The 21,907-nt window shown below is 46.7% G+C and overlaps 1 protein-coding gene across 3 annotated transcripts in view; it reads right to left on the reverse strand.

The window, feature by feature from the left end:
- Positions 1-21,907, reverse strand: part of LOC121567442 (serine/arginine repetitive matrix protein 2-like) — a 65,120-nt gene that overhangs the window by 13,688 nt on the left and 29,525 nt on the right. For all 3 annotated transcript variants that reach the window (XM_045220839.1, XM_041877489.2, XM_041877488.2), the window contains 4 exons: positions 17,959-18,059; positions 11,557-11,623; positions 9,172-9,218; positions 1,551-1,701 (listed from right to left, as the gene is read on the reverse strand). In XM_045220839.1, coding sequence (XP_045076774.1) covers positions 1,551-1,701; positions 9,172-9,218; positions 11,557-11,623; positions 17,959-18,059 — 366 coding nt within the window. The remainder of the gene's footprint in view (positions 1-1,550; positions 1,702-9,171; positions 9,219-11,556; positions 11,624-17,958; positions 18,060-21,907) is intronic.

Consider the following 21,907-nt stretch of genomic DNA (forward strand, 5'->3'; position numbering starts at 1 on the left):
ACACAGGAGGGTGATAGTGAGGTGAGGCTTCTATTAGTTAGTTTTACACCAATAATTGTACATTTTCAGTTATAAAACTGACGATTGTTTATTTTTTATTAAAAGTACTGATGATGTATGGATTGTACGTGTGTCCTTACAGTGACTGTCACCCTAATATTGGCTACTAGGTAGCTACTTCACACACTGTTGAGGGACAGTAGTGCTTGGCAAGCGAGATCGAAGGACATTGTGACCCGGTGTTGTTGCCGACTGTATGTATGTATCAAGGTGACATCTAGATGGTTTTCAATATTAGTTATTTATTGTGTAGGCTGCAATCCTACTTGAAATAAAATCACGGGAGGGTCAAAAATGGCCACGTTAGCTACCGCCTGCGACACTGTGATACAGCTCCCCAGTGGGAAGCACCTCAGGTCGGCAGAGACATTGATACAACACTGGTGCGCTGGTCACCATTTTAGCTACCACCGGCGACATCGGATACAGCTGCCCAGTGGGAAGCACCTCAGGTCGACAAGCAGCTCCACACAACACCGGTGCACTAGTCAATGAGGGGATTCGATTATCTGTCCCGGGTTACCCCGGTGCTAACCCGGTGGGAGGAGTATCTGAATCACACCGGGTGAAAAGGGATTTCATTCATTTTGGAACCGGGCTGCCTCCCGGGTGTGATTCAGATACCCGGTTCAAAGCCCACGGCAAAGTTGTCTCAAAACAAAAGTACCGTAGCCTAGGCTAGATTAAGCATGTGGATAATGATTAGGATTTTGTGTTTTCACATGCAAAAGTGATTCCTTTTGATAAAAATGCTTTATCTGCCTTTCCAATGAAAACTAATTTGAAAATTCAAACATATATTTTATGGAAAAGAGGCGTTGTATGTTTCTAGACGATGCACCATGCTGCCTTGTTGATAACATGACAGAGCAGCACAGCTTATTGTTCAATTTTGCCTGTTCATGTCACTGGCTAATGTAGCCATAGACCAGCGCACCGTGGCTCAGGTTAATAGAACTCCCTCATTCGCACTGGCTTATTGACTTTGAAATGAGCTAATTCACTTTCCATACACCCACTCTTTTCGACACACCCACTTGCCCATATTCTGGTCGCCGTATTGGGCTGCAGCTACACATGCTTGAGAATAACCACCACAGAGATGGGCTTGGAGAGAGAACCCTAGGTCGTTGATCAGTGTTCAAACGCAGCTAGTTAAATGCATGTGTTGTGAGTCTGCATGACTTGGGGGTTTTCGTTAAATGATAGGGTCCTTATTTCATTTCACAGCACCTCTATGCTTCATTTACTCGCTAGCTGCACCCCTGGTCTACTGAGTATCACACACCAATAAAGGCAAGGAGTGCAGAGTAAGGAACAGGATGATTTGGATTGAAGGGAAACTCAGTCTACAATGGGCCCTGTACCTTTCTTCTGTGTAAAATAAAGGGGTTATACATATAGGTATACTCTGAATAAGTTTGACATTGATAGTATTGGATCAGTATCATCACATTGTCTCTCTGACCCAGTCCATGGCCCATACTGACCTGCAACAAGAGGTGGTACTTGAGGATCCTCTGCACTGGCTTCAGCAGGTATGTCTCCAGGGGCAGTGAGTGGCATAGGGTGGTCTGCCTCTCCTGGAAGAAGCCCACCAAGCTCTTGTTCTTCATGCAGTCCCTCAGAACAGCCACCGAGCTGGGGAAAGAGATCCAGGAGGAGAGGGGTTGGAGTTGGATGTTGGGTGTGGAAAAGGGGGGTCCACAGTAAGACTCATCAGTTGGCTCATCGCTATGTTAGACAGCACTTAATCTTATCATGAAGCGTACAGTAATGTGTTCAGCGTATGCCTCCGGTCCCCCCTTCAGAGGGGCCTCTTTTTGGCTGAACGCAACTATTTACATATACTAAAACATTCTGCTGCAGTCCCCTCGCTGTCCGACTGTGATGTATTTCTCAGACAAAAGCTCTGATATCTGTTAACAGCATCTCTCAGTATGAGCTATGACGCTGTCTTTTTAAGACATCACTGGATGAATGCACATAGCTCATGTACAGGGTCAGGGCACCGTCAATGTCTCATAACAACTATAATTCTGTTTCTATTCTCTGTGACAGACACATGAAAGGCTGTTTACACGGAGCGCATGCAGAACACCGCATCTTCATGGTGATGGGCAGCGATCCAGTCCTACTCAAACATCTGCCAGTCAAATAGTAGTGGCCCATGGGATTAGAATTGATGGACTGTGAAATATGCTGCCTCTAAAATGCTTGTGATGTGTTTGTATTTTACACGCACAATATACACTACAAGTATGTGGACACCTGCTCGTCGGAACATCTCATTCCAAAATCATGGGCATTAATATGGAGTTGGTCCCCGCTTTGCTGCTATAACAGCCTCCATTCTTCTGGCAAGGCTTTCCACTAGATGTTGGAACATTGCTGCGGGGACTTGCTGCTCGTCGGAACATCTCATTCCAAAATCATGGGCATTAATATGGAGTTGGTCCCCGCTTTGCTGCTATAACAGCATCCACTCTTCTGGCAAGGCTTTCCACTAGATGTTGGAACATTGCTGCGGGGACTTGCTTCCATTCAGCCACAAGAGCATTAGTGAGGTCGGGCACTGATGTTGGGTGATTAGTGATCTTAGGCTGCTCGACCATGGAAACCCATTTCATGAAGCTCCCAACAAACAGTCTTGTGCTGACGTTGCTTCCAGAGGCAGTTTGAAAGTCACTGAGCTCTTCAGTAAGACCATTCTACTGCCAATGTTTGTCTATGGAGATTGCATGGCTGTGTGCTCGATTTTATTCACCTGTCAGCAACGAATCCACTAATTTGAAGGGGTGTCCAGATACTTTTGTATATATAGTGTAAGTTAGCCTGTCACGGATTCTGCCGAGGCTGCCCCTCCTCCTTGCTCGGGCAGGCTTCGGCGTTCGTCGTCACCGGAATACTAGCTGCTGCCGATCTATGTTCTATGTTTCTATGTTCTACCTGTTGTTGTCTGATTGTCACACACCTGTTACCCATCGTGTAATTACTCCTTCCCTATTTAACCCGGTGGCTCCCATTTTTGTAGTACCTCCCAGTTTTGTGCATGTTTGTTATTTCGTTTCGTGTGTCGTTTGGTGAGCGGGTTTGCTCCTCCCTGTGTGGAGGTACTTTGTATTTGTTTCTTTACTTGTTAGTAAAGTACGTTTTCATTGAGTTCTGTGTCCTGCGTCTGACTTCGACCCACCGCATTACACTGACACTCGTGACACCATGTTCTTTTTTAGAATACTTTTTGATTCTGAGTTCGGACATTTGTATGTGAAAACTATTTACAAGATGCATACTTTCAGTTTTTTTGAACTCACTTCATTCGCGAATAAGAGGGAGGCTTGCGCTACCCGGTGCTAGCACATGTGCAGATCAAATACACAGCTAGAATGAAGATTAAGGTGTTTACATGTCCTAATAATTTGAACGATTATTCAGAAAACCAGGTGTTTTAATCGGCGTATGCTTACTTCGATTTTGACCTTATGCCGATTATGATAAGCAGAGTGAGGTGTTTACATGAATAATGCCATACTTGGCCTTCTGCCATAATCAGTTTAATATCAAATTATTAGTGTGCATGTTGTGATGTCACGAGAGGCTGTGTCCTGGAGGGACGTTACATCCCCCTGAGATGGCTGCAAACCCAGACAGCTATGGCTCCATCTGCTGGTATGGTCGGGAACTCCACCCCTCTATGGCCAATCTTCCCACGCAGCTGAAACAAATCAGGAGCTGATGAGCTGAAGGCTTTTTGAAGGGAAGAGACACACTGAGAGGGTGTGTGTGGGTGGTGAAGAAACACAGTCTCCAACCTGGGCTCTCTGGAGGACAAGAGTGCTGCACGTCCACTTCCATGAGGAATATAAGGATTTGGAGATACTTACCTTTGGGAAATACTCACCTTTGGATATATGCACCTGTGGAAATACGTGAGAGACATTTGGAAGGACTTTTTGCTGGGTTGGCCACTAGCTGCAACGTGGACTACAGTAAGGCTGGGGAAAAGTTATCTGAGCGAGTGAGAATTATGATTTTGGATGTGGAAGAGACATCCCTGAACTGTTAACCCTTAAAGAGCCACAAGAGAACAGAATTTTGTTATATTTTCGTTAATTTCCCAAGACCTATAATAAAATCCTTGTTTTGTTTGAACCTTGTCTCCTTGCACTACTTGAGCAATCCCGCTGAAAGCTGTGTAGCCTCTCGTGACGTCACAGATGGTGGAGAATACAGGCACGCTCAAGCGTTAATAGTGCATGTCAGAGGAGGATACCGAAGGTTTGATCACCCAGTTTTCCAAGTTGGCCGTAGGCTCCCCGCCCGACTGAAATGGAGGACATATTGAAAGCCCTTGTTGCTGGCCAGCAAGCCCAGATGCAAGCAAACGTGGCTCTCTTGGAGGAGCAAAAGAAAGCCAACCTTCTGAAGGCAGAGGAATTGCAGTTGCAGAGACAGAGGGGTGTCCAAAATACCCGCCCAATAAAGGCAAGTGACTTTATATCTAAGATGGGAGCTACCGATGACATTGAGGCATACCTGCATGCATTTGAGGCCACGGCCACTAGGGAAGCCTGGCCCAAGCAACAGTGGGTTGGTCTGTTAGCCCCCCTTTCTAACCGGGGAATCGCTGAATGCTGTCCGGGACCTGGGCCCTGACCAGGTTACTGACTATGATGCCCTGAAGTCTGAGATCCTCAGCAGATATGGACTCACAAAGTTTGGTATGGCCCAGCGCTTTCACGGCTGGACCTTCCAACCAGACCAACCTCCTCGGGCGCAGATGCATGAACTTGTCCGAATCGCAAGGAAATGGCTGGATCCGCAGAGGAATACAGCAGCGGCGGTGGTGGAGGCCGTTGTGGTGGATCGTTACCTACGCGCCCCTGCCTTATGAGGCAAAACGGTTCATCAGTCAACAGGCCTTGACCACGGCTGATCTGACCGTGGAAGCTGTGGAAAAGTACCAGGCCACAGCGGAGATGCTGAATGCTTCCCGAAAAGACCCCAGGAGTGCGGCCCCACCACAAATGGGAAGAACCCGTCCAAAGGACCCCAAGGTCTCGAACCCAGCCACGTCAGGACTTATCCCGGCTCCAGGGGGAGCCAGAAACCAGGCGGGTCCAAGAAGAGTACACCAGGAGGGGGAAACTTCGACAGTGTTACCGGTGTGGGGAGATGGGACATATCTCCTGGCAGTGTGGGAAACCAGCCGATGAACCTATGCCCACTGCGGAGTCCTCCAGCTCAGCACCCACACACCGTTTTGCCTCGCTCTTGGGAGTCGTAGATGGCGGCCCAGATCGACCCCCCCACCTGCCCGGTAACTGTGAATCACCATGATGTGGAGGCCTTACTGGATTCTGGTAGCCGGGCCACCCTGGTGCGTAAGGATTTGGTGGGCCCAACGTGTCTGACCCCGGGGAAAGTCCTCCCAGTTTCCTGTGTCCATGGGGACACCAGAGAATACCCCATTACTGAACTTACAATGACCAGCACACGGGGAACCATACACACGACGGCGGGGGTGGTTGATTCCCTCCCCGTCCCTGTCCTAATTGGACGAGACTGCCCAGCCTTTTACCCACTCTGGAGAGAGTCTCAGGAGAGGATAACCCGAGTACCTCGGAAACGGAGAGGCAAGACTCATCCTGGGAAGGCTCCGGTGCAATCCTCCGAGTTACTCACTCCCGCCCGGGCTCTGATAGGGATGGCAGGTGCCCAGACCGACACAGAGACGGAGCTACAGAATCTGGACAAAGAACTGTCTGGTCTGAAGGGGACCGCTGAGAGGTATCGTTTGTTAAAGCAACAGTTAGACATGAAGACAGAAGAGTTAGATATCCTCCAGGCTAAACTCCAACAGAGCTCCTTCCCTAAGCAACAGGAGGAGCTGGAGAGGCTGCGCAGGACCATCGAGGAGTGTGAGGAGACCCTGCGCAGTAGTAAGGAGGTCCAGAAGAAGGCAGAGGAGAAGTACAAGGTGTTGGAGAACAAGATGAAGAATGCGGAGGCAGAGAGAGAGAAGGAACTGAAAGCTGCTCAACAGAAGCTAAACTCTGCTAAAACCAAGGCTGATGCGTTCAGTAAGAAACTCAAGGAGAGACAACAGGAGGCTGAGTCCCTGGTCCTAGAGGTGGAGGAGTTGAAGAGAGAGCAGGCTGGCAAGCACCACGGCAATGCGGACGCCCTCTCCCGGCGTGATGCCTTCTTCGCTGCCTTTACCCCGACGAGGACGTCGGTCCCGAGGAGGGGGATGTGTGATGTCACGAGAGGCTGTGTCCTGGAGGGACGTTACATCCCCCTGAGATGGCTGCAAACCCAGACAGCTATGGCTCCATCTGCTGGTATGGTCGGGAACTCCACCCCTCTATGGCCAATCTTCCCACGCAGCTGAAACAAATCAGGAGCTGATGAGCTGAAGGCTTTTTGAAGGGAAGAGACACACTGAGAGGGTGTGTGTGGGTGGTGAAGAAACACAGTCTCCAACCTGGGCTCTCTGGAGGACAAGAGTGCTGCACGTCCACTTCCATGAGGAATATAAGGATTTGGAGATACTTACCTTTGGGAAATACTCACCTTTGGATATATGCACCTGTGGAAATACGTGAGAGACATTTGGAAGGACTTTTTGCTGGGTTGGCCACTAGCTGCAACGTGGACTACAGTAAGGCTGGGGAAAAGTTATCTGAGCGAGTGAGAATTATGATTTTGGATGTGGAAGAGACATCCCTGAACTGTTAACCCTTAAAGAGCCACAAGAGAACAGAATTTTGTTATATTTTCGTTAATTTCCCAAGACCTATAATAAAATCCTTGTTTTGTTTGAACCTTGTCTCCTTGCACTACTTGAGCAATCCCGCTGAAAGCTGTGTAGCCTCTCGTGACGTCACAATGTAAACATACTGAATGACCATTAGAAGTAATTTTCCTTTCACTCATGTCTGTCTACAAAGGATGGTGATTACAACTGTACTCTTTCCCCCCACCATCATATACAATTGTATACTTGTACCACTGTAATAATTGAAAATGTGTATTTTGAACTTCATTTGTCCACCGTATTGAAATCATTCCTTTCTCACTACAGGTCACTTCACTATAGCTATCATTAAATGATCCAGTTCAAATGACTTCCCCAAGGGCACACCAGTATAGCGGAGTGTGTGTGTGTGTGTGTGTGTGTGCGTGTGCATAGGGCTGTGGAGGTCATGACATTTTGTCAGCAAATAACTGCCGGTCTCACGGGAATTGACCGTTAATTAACATAAACATATTTAGCATCTCCTGGCTTCCATGCATAGCCTACAAGCCACTGATGCAGACCTTTGGAACATCTACATTTAAAAAAGTCTACTAAATCCATGTATTATAGCCTACACCATCACAATAAATCCATTATTTATTTTAAACAGGTCTAAAAATACATTATATGTTTTATATTATTGTATAGTATGAAGAATACAATTGAACATTGCTGAATAAAATAGAAAGGATATTTTCTCCCAACGATTTGAGGGAGTGCGCACGTGCGGCTATTCTGTGTTGAGTTTAATAAAGAAACAGGTACTCCTATATGCTTAATTTAGAGTTATTTCTGTAACTTTAGTTGTGATCCAAATGTTGGGCTATATGTTTAGATTTGTAATACATTCTAAGGCTGCATGATGCGACTCTAATGATGATTTGAAAAAAGACGCATGAAAGGCATGAGCTCTGCTTTGCTTTTTACGCAGGCTGTACACACTTCATCAGTCTCTCATTCACAATTTGACAAACACTTGACTTTGTGTGGCCGCAATGCCCCCTAAAACAATCCATGCCTTTTGCGGCCAGTGGCCGTTGTGCCCTTGGGCTGAATATAATAATTATAATTCCCTTCTCCCGCTGCATGCCGAAGCACCTCTCACTCAGATGGCTCTCAGTCACCTGATCGGGTCTTTCTCACAGGCTACAAGTGAAGACAAACACATCGGGGACGCAACTGCGCGCATATTGAAGATATTGGAAGAACTGTCCACATTTACTTTTCGTCAGCCAACAAGATGAGTAGGCCTAACGAACAGCAAAAGCACTAGCCTATGTCAATATACTATTCCCCATAGTACAAAAGTTGACCTATTCTATTCTGTGCGTGAAATAAATATTCCAAACATAGTCCGGGACAGTTGTGGGATGCGACAGATCCCAAATTAATACAACCACTAGCATCAAAAAACCTGTTTAAACAATGAGCCTGACACAACAGATGTTGTTTAGCTTAAAATGTTGATAAACTATTAGGATATATGCGATTATGCATATAATGCTTTTATTATAAAGGCCTTGAAACTCATACGCTGCATATGTATGCCAGTTAGGCTCTACAGCCATTGTAAAGCGGATTCATGTGCTTCATTTTAAGAAGCTATTTGACCACTTTAATTGTGATTCAAACCTTATCAAAACATATAGGCCTATGGGCTAGGCTACATGATGTGTGCGACTATGATTTCAAAAAGCAGCAAAAAAAAGGCATGCGCTGTTTGCCTTAAGATGGGCATCATTCACAAGTGATAATATATAGTTCAATATAAAATACATGTCATCTATGCACTTAAATAGTGAATGGAAGATTATTTTCCTGTGGTTCATTTTCATGCCAGCCAGGCCATACTCCTGTTTTAAAGAGAAGCAATGTGCTTAATATTAGGAAAGTTGAGAAATAAATATAGTAGGCCTAGCCTATAGAAAGCTGATGGGATCCTCCTCTTTTTAATAGAGGCCATCACTCTGTTTTCTCACGCAATTGCATAGCCTAAAGAAATGTTGCGCAACATGAGCTCATGGGCTCTCATGAAGTGTTTGATTAGAATTTCGATAACATTTGCATTGATGTCAGAGTGATTAGAGGGACAATAGAGTGCGGAGTACCAGGCAGTTATCAAGTTTGGTAGATGGCCATAAGCAGCTTCAGAGCTTGGAGAAGCCTAATTACCGTGACTAAACAGTCATGTGGAATTTGACTGCCGTCATGACTCGTGACCGTTGGTGTGGCGGTAATACGGTCACCGTAACAGCCCTACGTGTGCGTGTGTGTGTGCGTGTGTGTGTGCGTGTGTGTGTGTGACTTACTTGGGGTAGTTCATACAGTAGAGGGTATATATGTCGAAGGCTTCACTCTAAACAAGAGGGAGAGAAAATAAACCGATGACATTAGTGGGGAGAAGAGAGATGTGTGAGAAAGACCAGAGACGCTGAGCTTTGAAATTCATGTTCACTCTGCTACAAATCACTGTCATCTGAGAGACCCCCTATGATCGTGTGACACTTCTCCTCATGCAAGGGTCATTCTCCACGTCTCACTCAGAAATAATACTTTGTTTTTATCTCATAACCTTGTTCCCTGACTTACAGTGAGGGAAAAACGTTTTTGATCCCCTGCTGATTTGTACGTTTGCCCACTGACAAAGAAATTATCAGTCTATAATTTTAATGGTAGGTTTATTTGAACAGTGAGAGACAGAATAACAACAACAAAATCCAGAAAAACGCATGTCAAAAATGTAATAAATTGATTTGCATTTTAATGAGGGAAATAAGTATTTGACCCCCTCTCAATCAGAAAGATTTCTGGCTCCCAGGTGTCTTTTATACAGGTAACGAGCTGAGATTAGGAGCACACTCTTAAAGGGAGTGCTCCTAATCTCAGCTTGTTACCTGTATAAAAGACACCTGTCCACAGAAGCAATCAATCAATCAGATTCCAAACTCTCCACCAAGGCCAAGACCAAAGAGCTCTCCAAGGATGTCAGGGACATGATTGTAGACCTACACAAGGCTGGAATGGGCTACAAGACCATCGCCAACCAGCTTGGTGAGAAGGTGACAACAGTTGGTCCGAAGGAGCTGAAGGTTCGAGTTGCCAAACGTCAGCCTCGAAACCTTAATGACTTGGAGAAGATCTGCAAAGAGGAGTGGAACAAAATCCCTCCTGAGATGTGTGCAAACCTGGTGGCCAACAAGGGTTTTGCCACCAAGTACTAAGTCATGTTTTGCAGAGGGGTCAAATACTTATTTCCCTCATTAAAATGCAAATCAATTTATAACATTTTTGACATGCGTTTTTCTGGATTTATTTGTTGTTAATCTGTCTCTCACTGTTCAAATAAACCTGCCATTAAAATTATAGACTGATCATGTCTTTGTCAGTGGGCAAACGTACAAAATCAGCAGGGGATCAAATACCTTTTTCCCTCACTGTATGTAAACATGTATTCTCATCCAAGAAACATCTCATCTAAGAAAGCAAAGGAATGAGAAAAGAATAGCATTTTATATTTAGGTAGGTTTAGATAATGGTTCTGTGAGGTCAACTGAATGTTACATTCCAAACACTTGTGTATGTATGTATACTTGTCTTTACCACTCAGTCGTACATATGGTCAGCAGGTATAGGGTTGGAGATTCATAGCTTAGCAGATGGTGAATTGTTACAGGCTACAGCTGCATTTCCCACATTCCACTCCGGCCCTGATTATTTCCTATATCGCCGCCTCCACATAGTCTGCAGTAGCGAGGAGCCGTTGTCCTCACCCTGTTTAGAGAGGTTAGTCTAGCTCAGAGCAGCATCGCAAAACCCAGAATAACCTTGCCGGTAATGGCTTAATCGAATGTACTCTGCATTTCCGCAGCCATCTATAATTGGCCACAACAGTAGCTCAATCAATAGCAGAGAACTATAGGGACCTGCTGGATAAGGGGGTCTGGGCACCAAAGAGGAAAGTACAGGCTGGAGATTGGGCTAAGAATTGGCATCCTTGGATCCTGGACCACAAATGGGATTCTGGTTCTTGGGTCTTGCTTCAGCTTTGGCAGGGACAGGCGTGTCAGTCTGCAGCCCCACATATGGAGGCATCCTCTGGGAGTCAGGGACACAGACGCTGGCCATTTTCCCAGCCGACACAAAGGAGAGCCTGTTTCCCTGGTCGGTTGGACCCTTCACTGTTCCTGTTTTATCAGTGGTGGTTCAGTGTCATTACTCAGGCGACTACAGTATGGCACCATGAAGGTGTGCAGACCCACTCAAATTTAGTGAGCGCATGGGTTAAAGGGTTACCGCCACCACCGCTTCAGAACCAGAACCAATCACGACGCCTCTACACACACTCACATAGCAAACATTTCCTCTGACCCACTACCCAATGTCAGCGGCCCACTTCAAACAGCTGTGGTTCTCTATTTGGCCCAAACAAAAGTTTGTTTCACACAATCTGCTTGCTTGACATTTTAACAGTGCTCTGCATCCAGAGAACAAAATAGTTACTGTATACAAGCACTATATTGTCATAGCCTTTATTAGCCTACGCAGCTAGCCAGTCTTAAGCCATGACCCAACAGGGGCTGGCTGTGACCAACCATTCGGGAAACATTGGTTTAGGTCATCGGAACACCCACAAAAAATGTGTAATGTGAATGTACTAGTTGTTTGTGATTTATCATGGCAATGTGGTGACTCACCCTCTCAACGAAGCACTCTGCGATGGCTGCCGCATGAGGACTCCTCTCCAGGTCCTCCAGAAGCTCGCTGTGGGAGAGACAGACAGCCAGAGGTCAGTTATGGGCCATGAGAACACCAGTACAGCAATGTAAACTTATCACTGCAACACAGAGGTCATGGAAACATCACCTCGTCTACATCCCTGGGACTACAAATCAGTACAACAGCTCTCAGTCATGATAAAACATATCACTGTCAAATACTGTAACATCCATGTAACAACAACTCATAACACATAATGATGAGCACATCAACTGTTATATAAAATGGACAGCATAGACATTGCTTGGTAGACACTGTGCAGTGCTTATGAGTGCATGTGAGTTTGTCAAGGTCTAGGACAGTTCATGAGAACTGAGCACCCCTCTTTGTTTGGAGACTGTTATTCCGTCTCCACCGAGGCTCTTGGAGCTGGTGTCGAAGACGATCCTGGCAGGGATGGATCCCAAATCCCAACTCCATTTCCACAACGGATTAATTTATGTCTCCCCTTCCGATCCTTCCAAACTATCTCCTAAATGCATGCAGATGGGACACATCTAGCCTTGGCTCCACATCAGCCAACCTCAACCAGAACCCCTTTCCCTTCCAGCTGTCCCACTACCCGCCTCCCCAACCCCACTCTCCAACACACACACCTTACAAACACAGACCTGGATCAGACTACTTTTAACAGGGGAGAGGGGGTGGGCGTTTGCTTTCAAGGGTCAAATAACCATGTGCACCCGTTTCACATTTGGTCCCGTGCCATGAGCTCACCCTAGCCTCCTCATCACCATGGACAGACCTCTTATGAAACACATACGCAAGCTCTCTCCAGGAGCCTGTAACTTTTGATTAACATCTTACTTCATGGATGTCAGTGGGGGAAGAGAGTGGAGGGTCTCTCCTTTCAGTATCTGAATGAATCAAAACTATCGGTGCAGGATCTTCTTGGCGGGAGATGGTGGAAAAGGTAAGGAATAGTAGTGAGGAGGGGAGAGTTGGGGGACTTAAGAGGGGATAGTGATGCAGTTCGATTAGGAGAGGATGGAGGTGTGGCTAATGGCTCTAATGGCTGTAACAGCTTGTTGGTGGTTACTGGGACATCTCAACAGGGACAACTAGCCCCACATTCCTGGACAGCAAGCTGAAACTGAGGGTGTCGTTCGCCGCGGCCCCATCAGCCCGTATCTGAGGTTACACAGCATGATGAGCAGTCCAGCCGCACTCGGTTCGTTAGCCGCTGGACTGGCCAGTCTCCCGGGATCCCCTCTCTTCCGAAGGAAAACAGAGAGGCGCCTTCATTTGGCTGGGGTGGGAAGTTCAGAGCAAAACCGCAGCCCTCCATTATTTTGCGTCGCTCTCTCCTCCCTCGGAGACGAGGCTTGTTTCGCGGCTGCCCTTCCGTGGGGAGAGGGCGATATTAGGTTTTCGGGGGAAGCAGGGGGGAGTTATGGGTGGTTTTTATCAAATGGCCACAGAGCAGGGTGTCTCTGGGTGCCACTGGCCCTGACTGATGTCTGAATCCTGTTGTTGACAGACGAAGACAAAGAGAAAAAGGGGACAAAGAACATGTTACCATGGAGACATTTCCTCCATCTGCAACAGCAAAGGGCTTTCAACAAGACTACATCTGCAGTGCTGCAGCATGTTTGCAAACTTGTATTTAATTAAGGCTTGGCACTTACTAACAGGGCCTGGTACTTTAAGACAAAAGCCCTGGAAAGTATTTGGCTTTCAGTCCTTGGACTTGAGTTGTGCTTGTAACAACCCTACTAATTACTTTCCCAGCTTTTCATTTCTGAAACACTCCATCCATAGACTTTTAACAGAGATGCTCCATATTTGAGGTCTGAGAATAACTAGTGTTTTAAATCAAGCCTACTGATTTTATCTCCTCACTGTATGTGTATTGTTCTTCCTGTGAAATATGACACATGACAATCTGGTATTTTAAGTATGTGCATTTGATCCTCTAGATAGAGGGTGAACTGTGAGAGGAAAGAGGAGCATCCTCCAGATGATCCCCCTACCGCCATATATTTCACAAAGAGTTACAGTCAAACAGGGGAGTCACCTGCGAGGCGCACTACATCAATGAACTCACGCTCCCTCCATTCTCTTGGTTTCATTCTTTCTGTTTACATACTTCTGAACCTCTCTTTTCATTGTGTTTGTGGGGAGCCCTAGTTTATAAAGTAATACCTTCCATACTGCCTGTTCCCCCCTTCTCTTTTCCTCCTCCTGTACTCCTCACTTCCCTCCTTTCTCCTTCAATAATCATCCCTCTCTCATGGAGTGCGATCTCTGCATTAGATTAAAGCACTTGCATATCTGTTTCCTCTTCAGTAACTACACAGTAAGTGCCAGACAAAAGCAACATAGACCTATCTACATCCCTTAATCAGAGAATATTTATATGCACTTGAACCTTGCTGGCCTAATGTTCCCAATCCCATCCCTGAGTATCTTCACATGCCGACTTCACCGCCTCTCTCAAAGTGAGAACTTCTTTCATGTGACACTGCATCCTCAGCAACACCACCCACTCCCACATGAGCCACGGTAGATAAAAGCAGACAGCACGGATCCAGGGGTGTTTGGGGGACTGGGCCTTCCTGGATCCCAGCCAGGGTAAGAGGGAAGTCTCCCTCCCAGGCAGACCTCCGGGTCACAGGGATGACTGTGAAGGGGTGGGGGGCCTGAGCACTCAGACTGACGCAGTCTGGTCAGGAGTGAGAGGATGAGGGGTTATGTCTTTCGTGTGGGACTTCATGGGAGCGTGACCCCAGGCAAGCAATCAGGGGTCACAGTGAGGTCTAAATCACACGTAGTGGAGGAATCTAACCAGGCTTGACTAAACGTCATCACACAAGGGCCGCCACCGGGATATGAGCGATGGGCCCTGGAGCCCAGCCCCCATACTGTACGTTCCACAAGCAATGTGTCTATTCCATGATAAATTGAATGAATTAGACACACATAGCCACACATAGAAATATAATTACTAGAATGGGGAAAAGTCCCTCAGACCATGGCAATAATTATACTTCTATATTTCTATGGTTCCACGCGTACACATTCCAATTGACTTCAACTCTATGGCACAACTTAAATACCAGCAGTATAGGAAATAGTAGTGGTACACCAAATGGGTAACAAAACCATTAGCCACAGTCACTGGAGGTAACTGATCTGTTTATACTGTAACATCATGCACTATCAATGTACGCTGTCCATAGTCAGCTTTGAAACTCATCAAATTATACAGAACATGTACAGCAGCTGCACGCAAAAACAATAGTTAATTTTGAAACGTCTATGTTTCTAGCTGAAATTGACTTTTGTGTGAGTCGTGGCTGGCTTCGCACCAGGCCTTAGACAGACACAAGCGATAAATCATGGAACTCAAACAATGCAATTAAACATCTTCATGTGCAGTAGTAAAGTCTCTCTCTTTGTTTCTGTGTTTCTCATATGCACTGTATTAGCCTACTGAGGATTCAACGTCTCTGGAAAACTTTCCAAATGAGGGATTTGGCACAGAGAGATAAAAGAGAGGATGGGCAGAGATTCTCAGCAAGCGACTGTTAAGCCATCTTGATAAGCTCAGGCCTGACTAATCTCTTTGTCTCTGTGTCTGTCTCTTGGTCGCTCATCATGGGTTGGGTTAGAAAAAGTTAGAGGTCACGATTCCATGTATAGTCACGTATCCATAGAGATAAATCTATAAGGAATACCTGGGATGGGATAAAGTAATCCTTCTACCCCCCCTTACCCCACCCCAAAGAAAAAAATTAAGAAAAAAACATGTAAAGTGGTTATCACACTGGCTATAAGGTGAATGCACCAATTTGTAAGTCGCTCTGGATAAGAGCGTCTGCTAAATGACATAAATGTAAATGTAATAAGTGATGCAGGATCCTTTTTCCATGACAGACAATTACAGCATTTCTCTGACTGTCCTAGTGGCCTGTTCAGCCACAGTTTCTACTCAGCGTGAATCTAACAAAGATGGACAAGATTGACTGCACTACTGGTCTTCGACTAACTACTAGAATAGTCCAGAGCATGTCTGTTTGTCTGTCCTGGCTGTACTGTTCACCAGGCTGTGCCCTATCTCTCACTGTGGTGCAGTCTGCTCACAGCAGGGTCCAGAACTCTACCCCAGGCTTTGTCCACCGCGGCGGGCCACGGCAAACGACATCCGTATGCTGCCTGGAGAACAGGCCAAGAATGTAGACAAAACAACACCAGTGTGGATACAGGGGCTGCATACCACAGCGATGAGGAGATGAGATTCAGAAAAGGCAGAACAAGAAAAAGGACGAGGGAGGAAAAGGTAGATTTTTTCTCTACTTATTGGAGCAAGGAGAGGATAAAAGTGAAGTCAATCCTTTTTTTTTCTCAGATGAACAGTGCGCTACTTTGAGTGATGATAAAAAGAAATAGAGAGTTAGCAAACAATTTGTTTTTTTTCTCCCTGGGAGCCTGTTAAGGAACTGACTATTCTCCTGCTGCTCATCACAAACAAATGTCATTTATGGCCTAGCTCGCCCCACTGCAACGAGAGATGGGGATAAACCCCTGGCACTAACGCACAGACTCTACTGTACTGCAATGAGACACTGCACAGAGCCTGGAGCAGACGGGAGAAATCCCTCACTCTCTCTCTCTTTCTGTTTCTTTCTGCAACAGTGAGGCCATTTCCCATGAGAACCGGGGGCAGGATGCCATATTGGATTTGGGGAAGGGGGCGGGGGACGGTGGTGGGACGGGGGGACGGGGGGGACGGGGGGCAGGGTGTGAGCACTTACTCATGTGGGGGGGGGTATTTCATGAAAAGAGCCGACTTGGCATGGGCCCTGAGACTGAAGTGTGAAAACAAAAGTGTCAGCAGGGGGGCAGGACGAGGACCATTGAGGAAATATGAAAAATATGAGCGGTACTCTTCCCAGGACTTCACTGGAAGCCGCCGGGTCCAAACTCATCCCTGCCATTTCTCCCTCCACAATGTTCCCATCACTGAATTGAACTACTGACATGGGAATGATTGATGCTTTTCATTGACAAATTCACTATACCAGGCAAATAAACAGAAATACTGTAGCAATGCATCACTCCTGAAACTGGGAAAGGTATGAAAATCAGGCTACAGTTAAACAAAGTCAAATTGATTGAGCAACTATAGCGAGCCAAATGGTTGTCTCCCTACTCTCCTGTAAACGTTTCCAGGAAACATATAAATGGATCTCTACTTTCAGTGTAAACAGCAATCTGAAAACATCTAGCTGGAGAGCAGCTCAGATACGCTGCCGTGCCACTGTGTACGGAACATAATCTCACACATATAATCAATCTCAAGCCTCCTCTCTGGTTGTGGAATGTAAAATCTGGTGAAACGTGACTTAAGACGTATACCTTAACCTTGAGAGCTGCTGTGACCGTAACTGGGCTCGCTGGATAGTATCACTTATTCCAAGTCTCTCTCAATGTCTTTTTTTGTCTGCATCTTTCTCTCTCTCTCTCTCTCTCTCTCTCTCTCTCTCTCTCTCTCTCTCTCTCTCTCTCTCTCTCTCTCTCTCTCTCTCTCTGCCACCCCTCTCTCTGTCTCCCTCTCTCTACCACCCCTCTCTCTATCTCTCTGTCTCTCTCCCACCCCCCTCTCTCTCTCTCTCTCTCTCTCTCTCTCCATCTCTCTCTCCTTCCATCTCTCTCTCTCCCACCCCTCTCTCTATCTCTCTCCCACCCCTCTCTCTCTATCTCTCTCTCTCTCCATCTCTCTCTCTCCCACCCCGCTCTCTCTCCATCTCTCTCTCTCTCTCCATTACTCTCTCTCTCTCTCTGTGTCTGCACATTGTCTGTCTGGTGGAGGCCTGGGGTCTGGGCCAGCCATTGTGTCTGCAACACATTAAACGGACATCACTGCCACCCAGGCTTCAGCCTGTACACAAGCTGCCTCGGCAGAGAGAGAGAGAGAGAGAAAGAGAGAGAGAGAGAGCATCGAGCAGAAGAGTGAGAGGACAGAGACAAGCAGAGAAACAGAGGAGAAAGGAGGGTAGGGTTTAAAAGCAGCTGCAGGAGAGATTTCACCACCATAGTTGTAGGATTTTACATGGATCAGAGCTGGGTGAAATTGAGCCGAGTAAAATGGTAGGTGGTAGCATTGATCACCATTTAGACATTGCACTGGGATGAAAGACGTAGCCTACCTTCAACATTTTCATGGACAGAAGCTAAGATCTACACAAAAGCATGAGGACACATCTCATCAACCCCATTTCAGGGCTGATACAGTCTAACAGCTCTGGTGACCAGTGAGGATGAAGTAGGCCTAACATGTAAGCAGACAGAGATAGAGCAAACACACGCTAACCCACCTGTTAAACTCATAGATGTCCTCAATGTTGCAGAACAGAGTGCTGACTTCATCCGGCTTGAGTGGCAGGTCCCCACAGTCAATGATGCATCCCAGGTAGTCCTTAGAGAGAGAGAGAGAGAGAGAGAGAGAGAGAGAGAGAGAGAGAGAGAGAGAGAGAGAGAGAGAGAGAGAGAGAGAGAGAGAGAGAGAGAGAGAGAGCTTCTGTGAATGTGATTCTGTAAATGTATGTCAGTATGTTTATTGACAAAACAAACAAAATACAATCTTCATCATAATCTCATCATTCATACTTCATGTTCGTTTGTTTCTGACTTCATAACACTCAAATGGACAAAAGTCCCTTCTTCGTACCTCCCCAGCGTGGTCGCTTTAGTTCATCCAGATTATTCTTTGATAGCTGTCTTACCGTCATTTGTAATTTAATTATCATGAAGGCTTTTTTCGTGAGAAAAACATATACTTGAGCCCTACATCAATCCTTATTGTAAACACACTGAGAAGCCCAAGAAAGCAAACCTAGCAATTAATACAGTGGTAAAGGCCTCACTGTTACAATATTTGTATTTGCCTTTCGTGCTCCTCGCTCTGACATGGGAAATTAAGCCATGCTCTAGTCTCATGAGAAAAATGATATGTCCCCCCTAAAAACACAGACTAACATCCCCAAATACCACCACCCTCAGGGCACATTGCGCCGCGAAGCCTGGGAGAGAGCACTCCGAACTGGGCTAAGGGCCTTAGGAAATAAGGGGGCTTCAAAATATGTCTGGCCAATCCACAGGCCCAGAGCACAATACTCTCCAAGTCTACCACCTCCAATGTAGTGTTCAGTAGTTAGGCTAAAAGGCCTTATCTAGGCTAGCTGTCAGCGCTTTATCAGAGCCCTCCAGGGCCCAATAGTCCCATAATCAACAGGCTTTTTAAGTGGCCAACAAGCCCATCTGATAAATCCACATCCTACAGACAACTCTCTTGCCAGATGCCAACCCAATGGAGAAACCACAGAGGATCATATCCATGGTTGCTGTTCATTCTGTTGGTCTGAGTTTAACAGAGAGATCTGAGTAACCATGAGGGCGGCTGCGGCCTACCCAGAGACCCAGTTACCATTCTGGCCAGCGAGAACGAGCCAACAAGAGAAAAACAAAGAGGCACTAAAATAAGATGAAGCCAACTTGATTGCAAAAATAAACGGGTGTAAATAAACAAACAGACAAAGCATGGGTGAGAGTACAGGGGGGTGGGAGGGGGTGAGAGGTGGGGATGGAAGGGCGTTATGACCGGGAAGGGGGCTTCAATGTCCCCCAACCCTGACGGAGAAGAGCAGAGTGGAGTGCTCCTCGGGTACATTCCTGGAGGGTAAAATGTTTTTTCTTCTTCTTTGTCTCTAGTTATGTTTGTTTCCAGAGCCACTGGGGGTTCTGGGAAAAGCAAACAGGCCGAGGTGGGGCAAAGTGAGCAGAAACATAAGAGAGGCTCCGCCACGTTCATCACCTTTTAAAGGCACGGGAACACTGGCACTGTAATTACTGTCGACTTACAGGCAGTCATGGGTGAACAAGAATTCCCCCTCGCACACACACTTCCACACACATGCACACACACACAGACAGACAGACAGACAGACAGACAGACAGACAGACAGACAGACAGACAGACAGACAGACAGACAGACATACATACATAGGCACGCAGGCACACAAGCACACACACACACACACACACTCCTTAGGGAGGGCAAAGGGGACCCATAGCGAGAAGAGAGGAAGAGAGAGAGAGACAGACTGATGAGGGAGAAATTGACAGAAGAAGTGAGGAGAAGACAGGAAGAATGAGGAGGAAATTGAGACATAAGAGGGTTAAACGCAAGAGAGCACAAGAACAGAAAGGCAGAAGAAACAGAAAGAGATAAAAGTTTCACTATGAAAGGAAAGGTGAAATAGAAGGAAAGCAAGAGAGAAAAAGAGAGGCCGGAGCAGCCGGCAGGTTTTGGTCTCTTTGTCTGAGAAACTAGGTCAGAGTTTGGAGAAAGGAGTTTGTCCCTCTGTGCTGCCTGCGAGGGCCCCTCCATCCCCTCTGCATATGCCCCAAACTGGGGGTTACAGCCAAGGAGAGGCAAAAAAACGCTCCGTTCCCCCAAACCCCCACCCCCAATTTCCTGTCCTATTTGGGAGGAGTACAGTGCGAACGAAAGGGGGCTTCACTCTCCCCGGCTCTCCATGGCTCTCCCTGGCTCTCCCCGGCTCCCCCCATGTTCTCTCCCCCTTTCTCCTCCTGTGTCTTCCAACATACTGTATACTGCACATTCAAGACCTATATGAGCAAATACATATGGGAGCTCACACATGCACAAACACGAGAAGGCAAGCTCATAAACTGTTCACACACACACAAAGACACACACACACACACACACACATTGACTCCAATTGTTATACTTGGTTCTTATTACCAGCAACTTTGACATCATTCCTGGATCAAAACCAGATTTCCATAACTGGTAAAGGATGAGCCTAATGCACGCTCGAGCCGATAGACATCACATGTGCAACTCACACAGTCAGCACTCTGTCCCAAATCCCTGTCCCGCAAAAACAAATGTCTGGACATTTGATCTGTAAGGCATCCCTGCACAGCCCAGCTCTGTCAAATGCCTGCCTCTTTTTACTGGCTCTTAAAGACTGAACTTCAAAAGACCTGTCAAGCACAAGGAACAAGGGTTACATTTCAGGCATTCTCTAACCTCTAACGCACACCCCACACACCTATCATGACATCTCCTGAAGAAACGTTCTCTCCCTCTCTCTTTTCTCCCACCCACCCACCCACCCACCCTCTCTCTCTCTCTCTCTCTCTCTCTCTCTCTCTCAACCACGCACACACAGACGTACATTTACCCCTCCACTCTCAGCACCGTTCTCCCAGAGCGCAGATTGCACCACCTGCTGATCTCCACCTGCTAATGGGCGGCATTGGCAACATTCCCCCTCTCTCTCCACATCAAAGCAGAGGCAGAACCCCTTAACCAGATCACTCCCTTCCCTCCAGCACAGACCTGACCTGCATGAACCACACTGTCTTGCACCTCAGGTAGTTAATAGGTAGTTAATAGATGTTCAAGTAGATATCAACAAACTGTTCAATGAACTATCCATTAACCTTTCCCTAGCCATGCACCTAACCTTAACCCTTACTGTACCATAACCCTTAAAGGCTCTGCATGGTCAATCCGACATCTGAAGTGGCCGTGCAGCATTTACTGCGATGCAGCCTCCACAGACGTCAGGGATTTCATACTTCTTGTGCTTAGCGGAGCAGAGCTGTTGTGAAGGAAGTTGTCAAGGAAGTGAGTTTGCGTTTATACAGGACCTCCCGCCCTCACCTACCGTCAACCAGTCATGTCAATGCGGAGCTGTACAGAGCTCTCCACATTGTTACAAAATTTGAGAGGTGCAAAGCGATGCGGTACGGAGCTTGATTTGGCCTCTGCATGCCTCCGGCAGCTCCGCAATTGCATCACACCCTCCATACGGAGCCTCCGACCAAATATTCCGATCAAGCATAAATGGGCTTTTACCCTAACCGCAACCCTATATGTAAACCTAAACCTAACCCTAAACCAGGAAAAGAGATGCAAATTACTTTTTCAAGGGAGCGCTGGTCCCAAAAAAAGGAGGCATCAAAGTTATGTCACCTCTATTCCTTTAAGACTGTCTTTCCTCTCTTTTCCTCCTCAGTCCCGTAGAGAGACTCCTGACTCCTGACTCCTGACTCCTGACTCCTGACTCCTGACTCCTGACCTACCTTAAAGGTCACAGCTAAATCCTCCAGCTCCATCCGCTTCCAAGGGCAATATGATAAACGTGTTGACGGCCGTCCACTCAGAGGGCCCCTGACTCAACAACCACACTCTGTTCCTTCTCAAACTAATCCTCCCTCTGTGTGTG

Source organism: Coregonus clupeaformis, chromosome 6, assembly GCF_020615455.1.
Source record: "Coregonus clupeaformis isolate EN_2021a chromosome 6, ASM2061545v1, whole genome shotgun sequence".
NCBI lineage: Eukaryota > Metazoa > Chordata > Actinopteri > Salmoniformes > Salmonidae > Coregonus > Coregonus clupeaformis.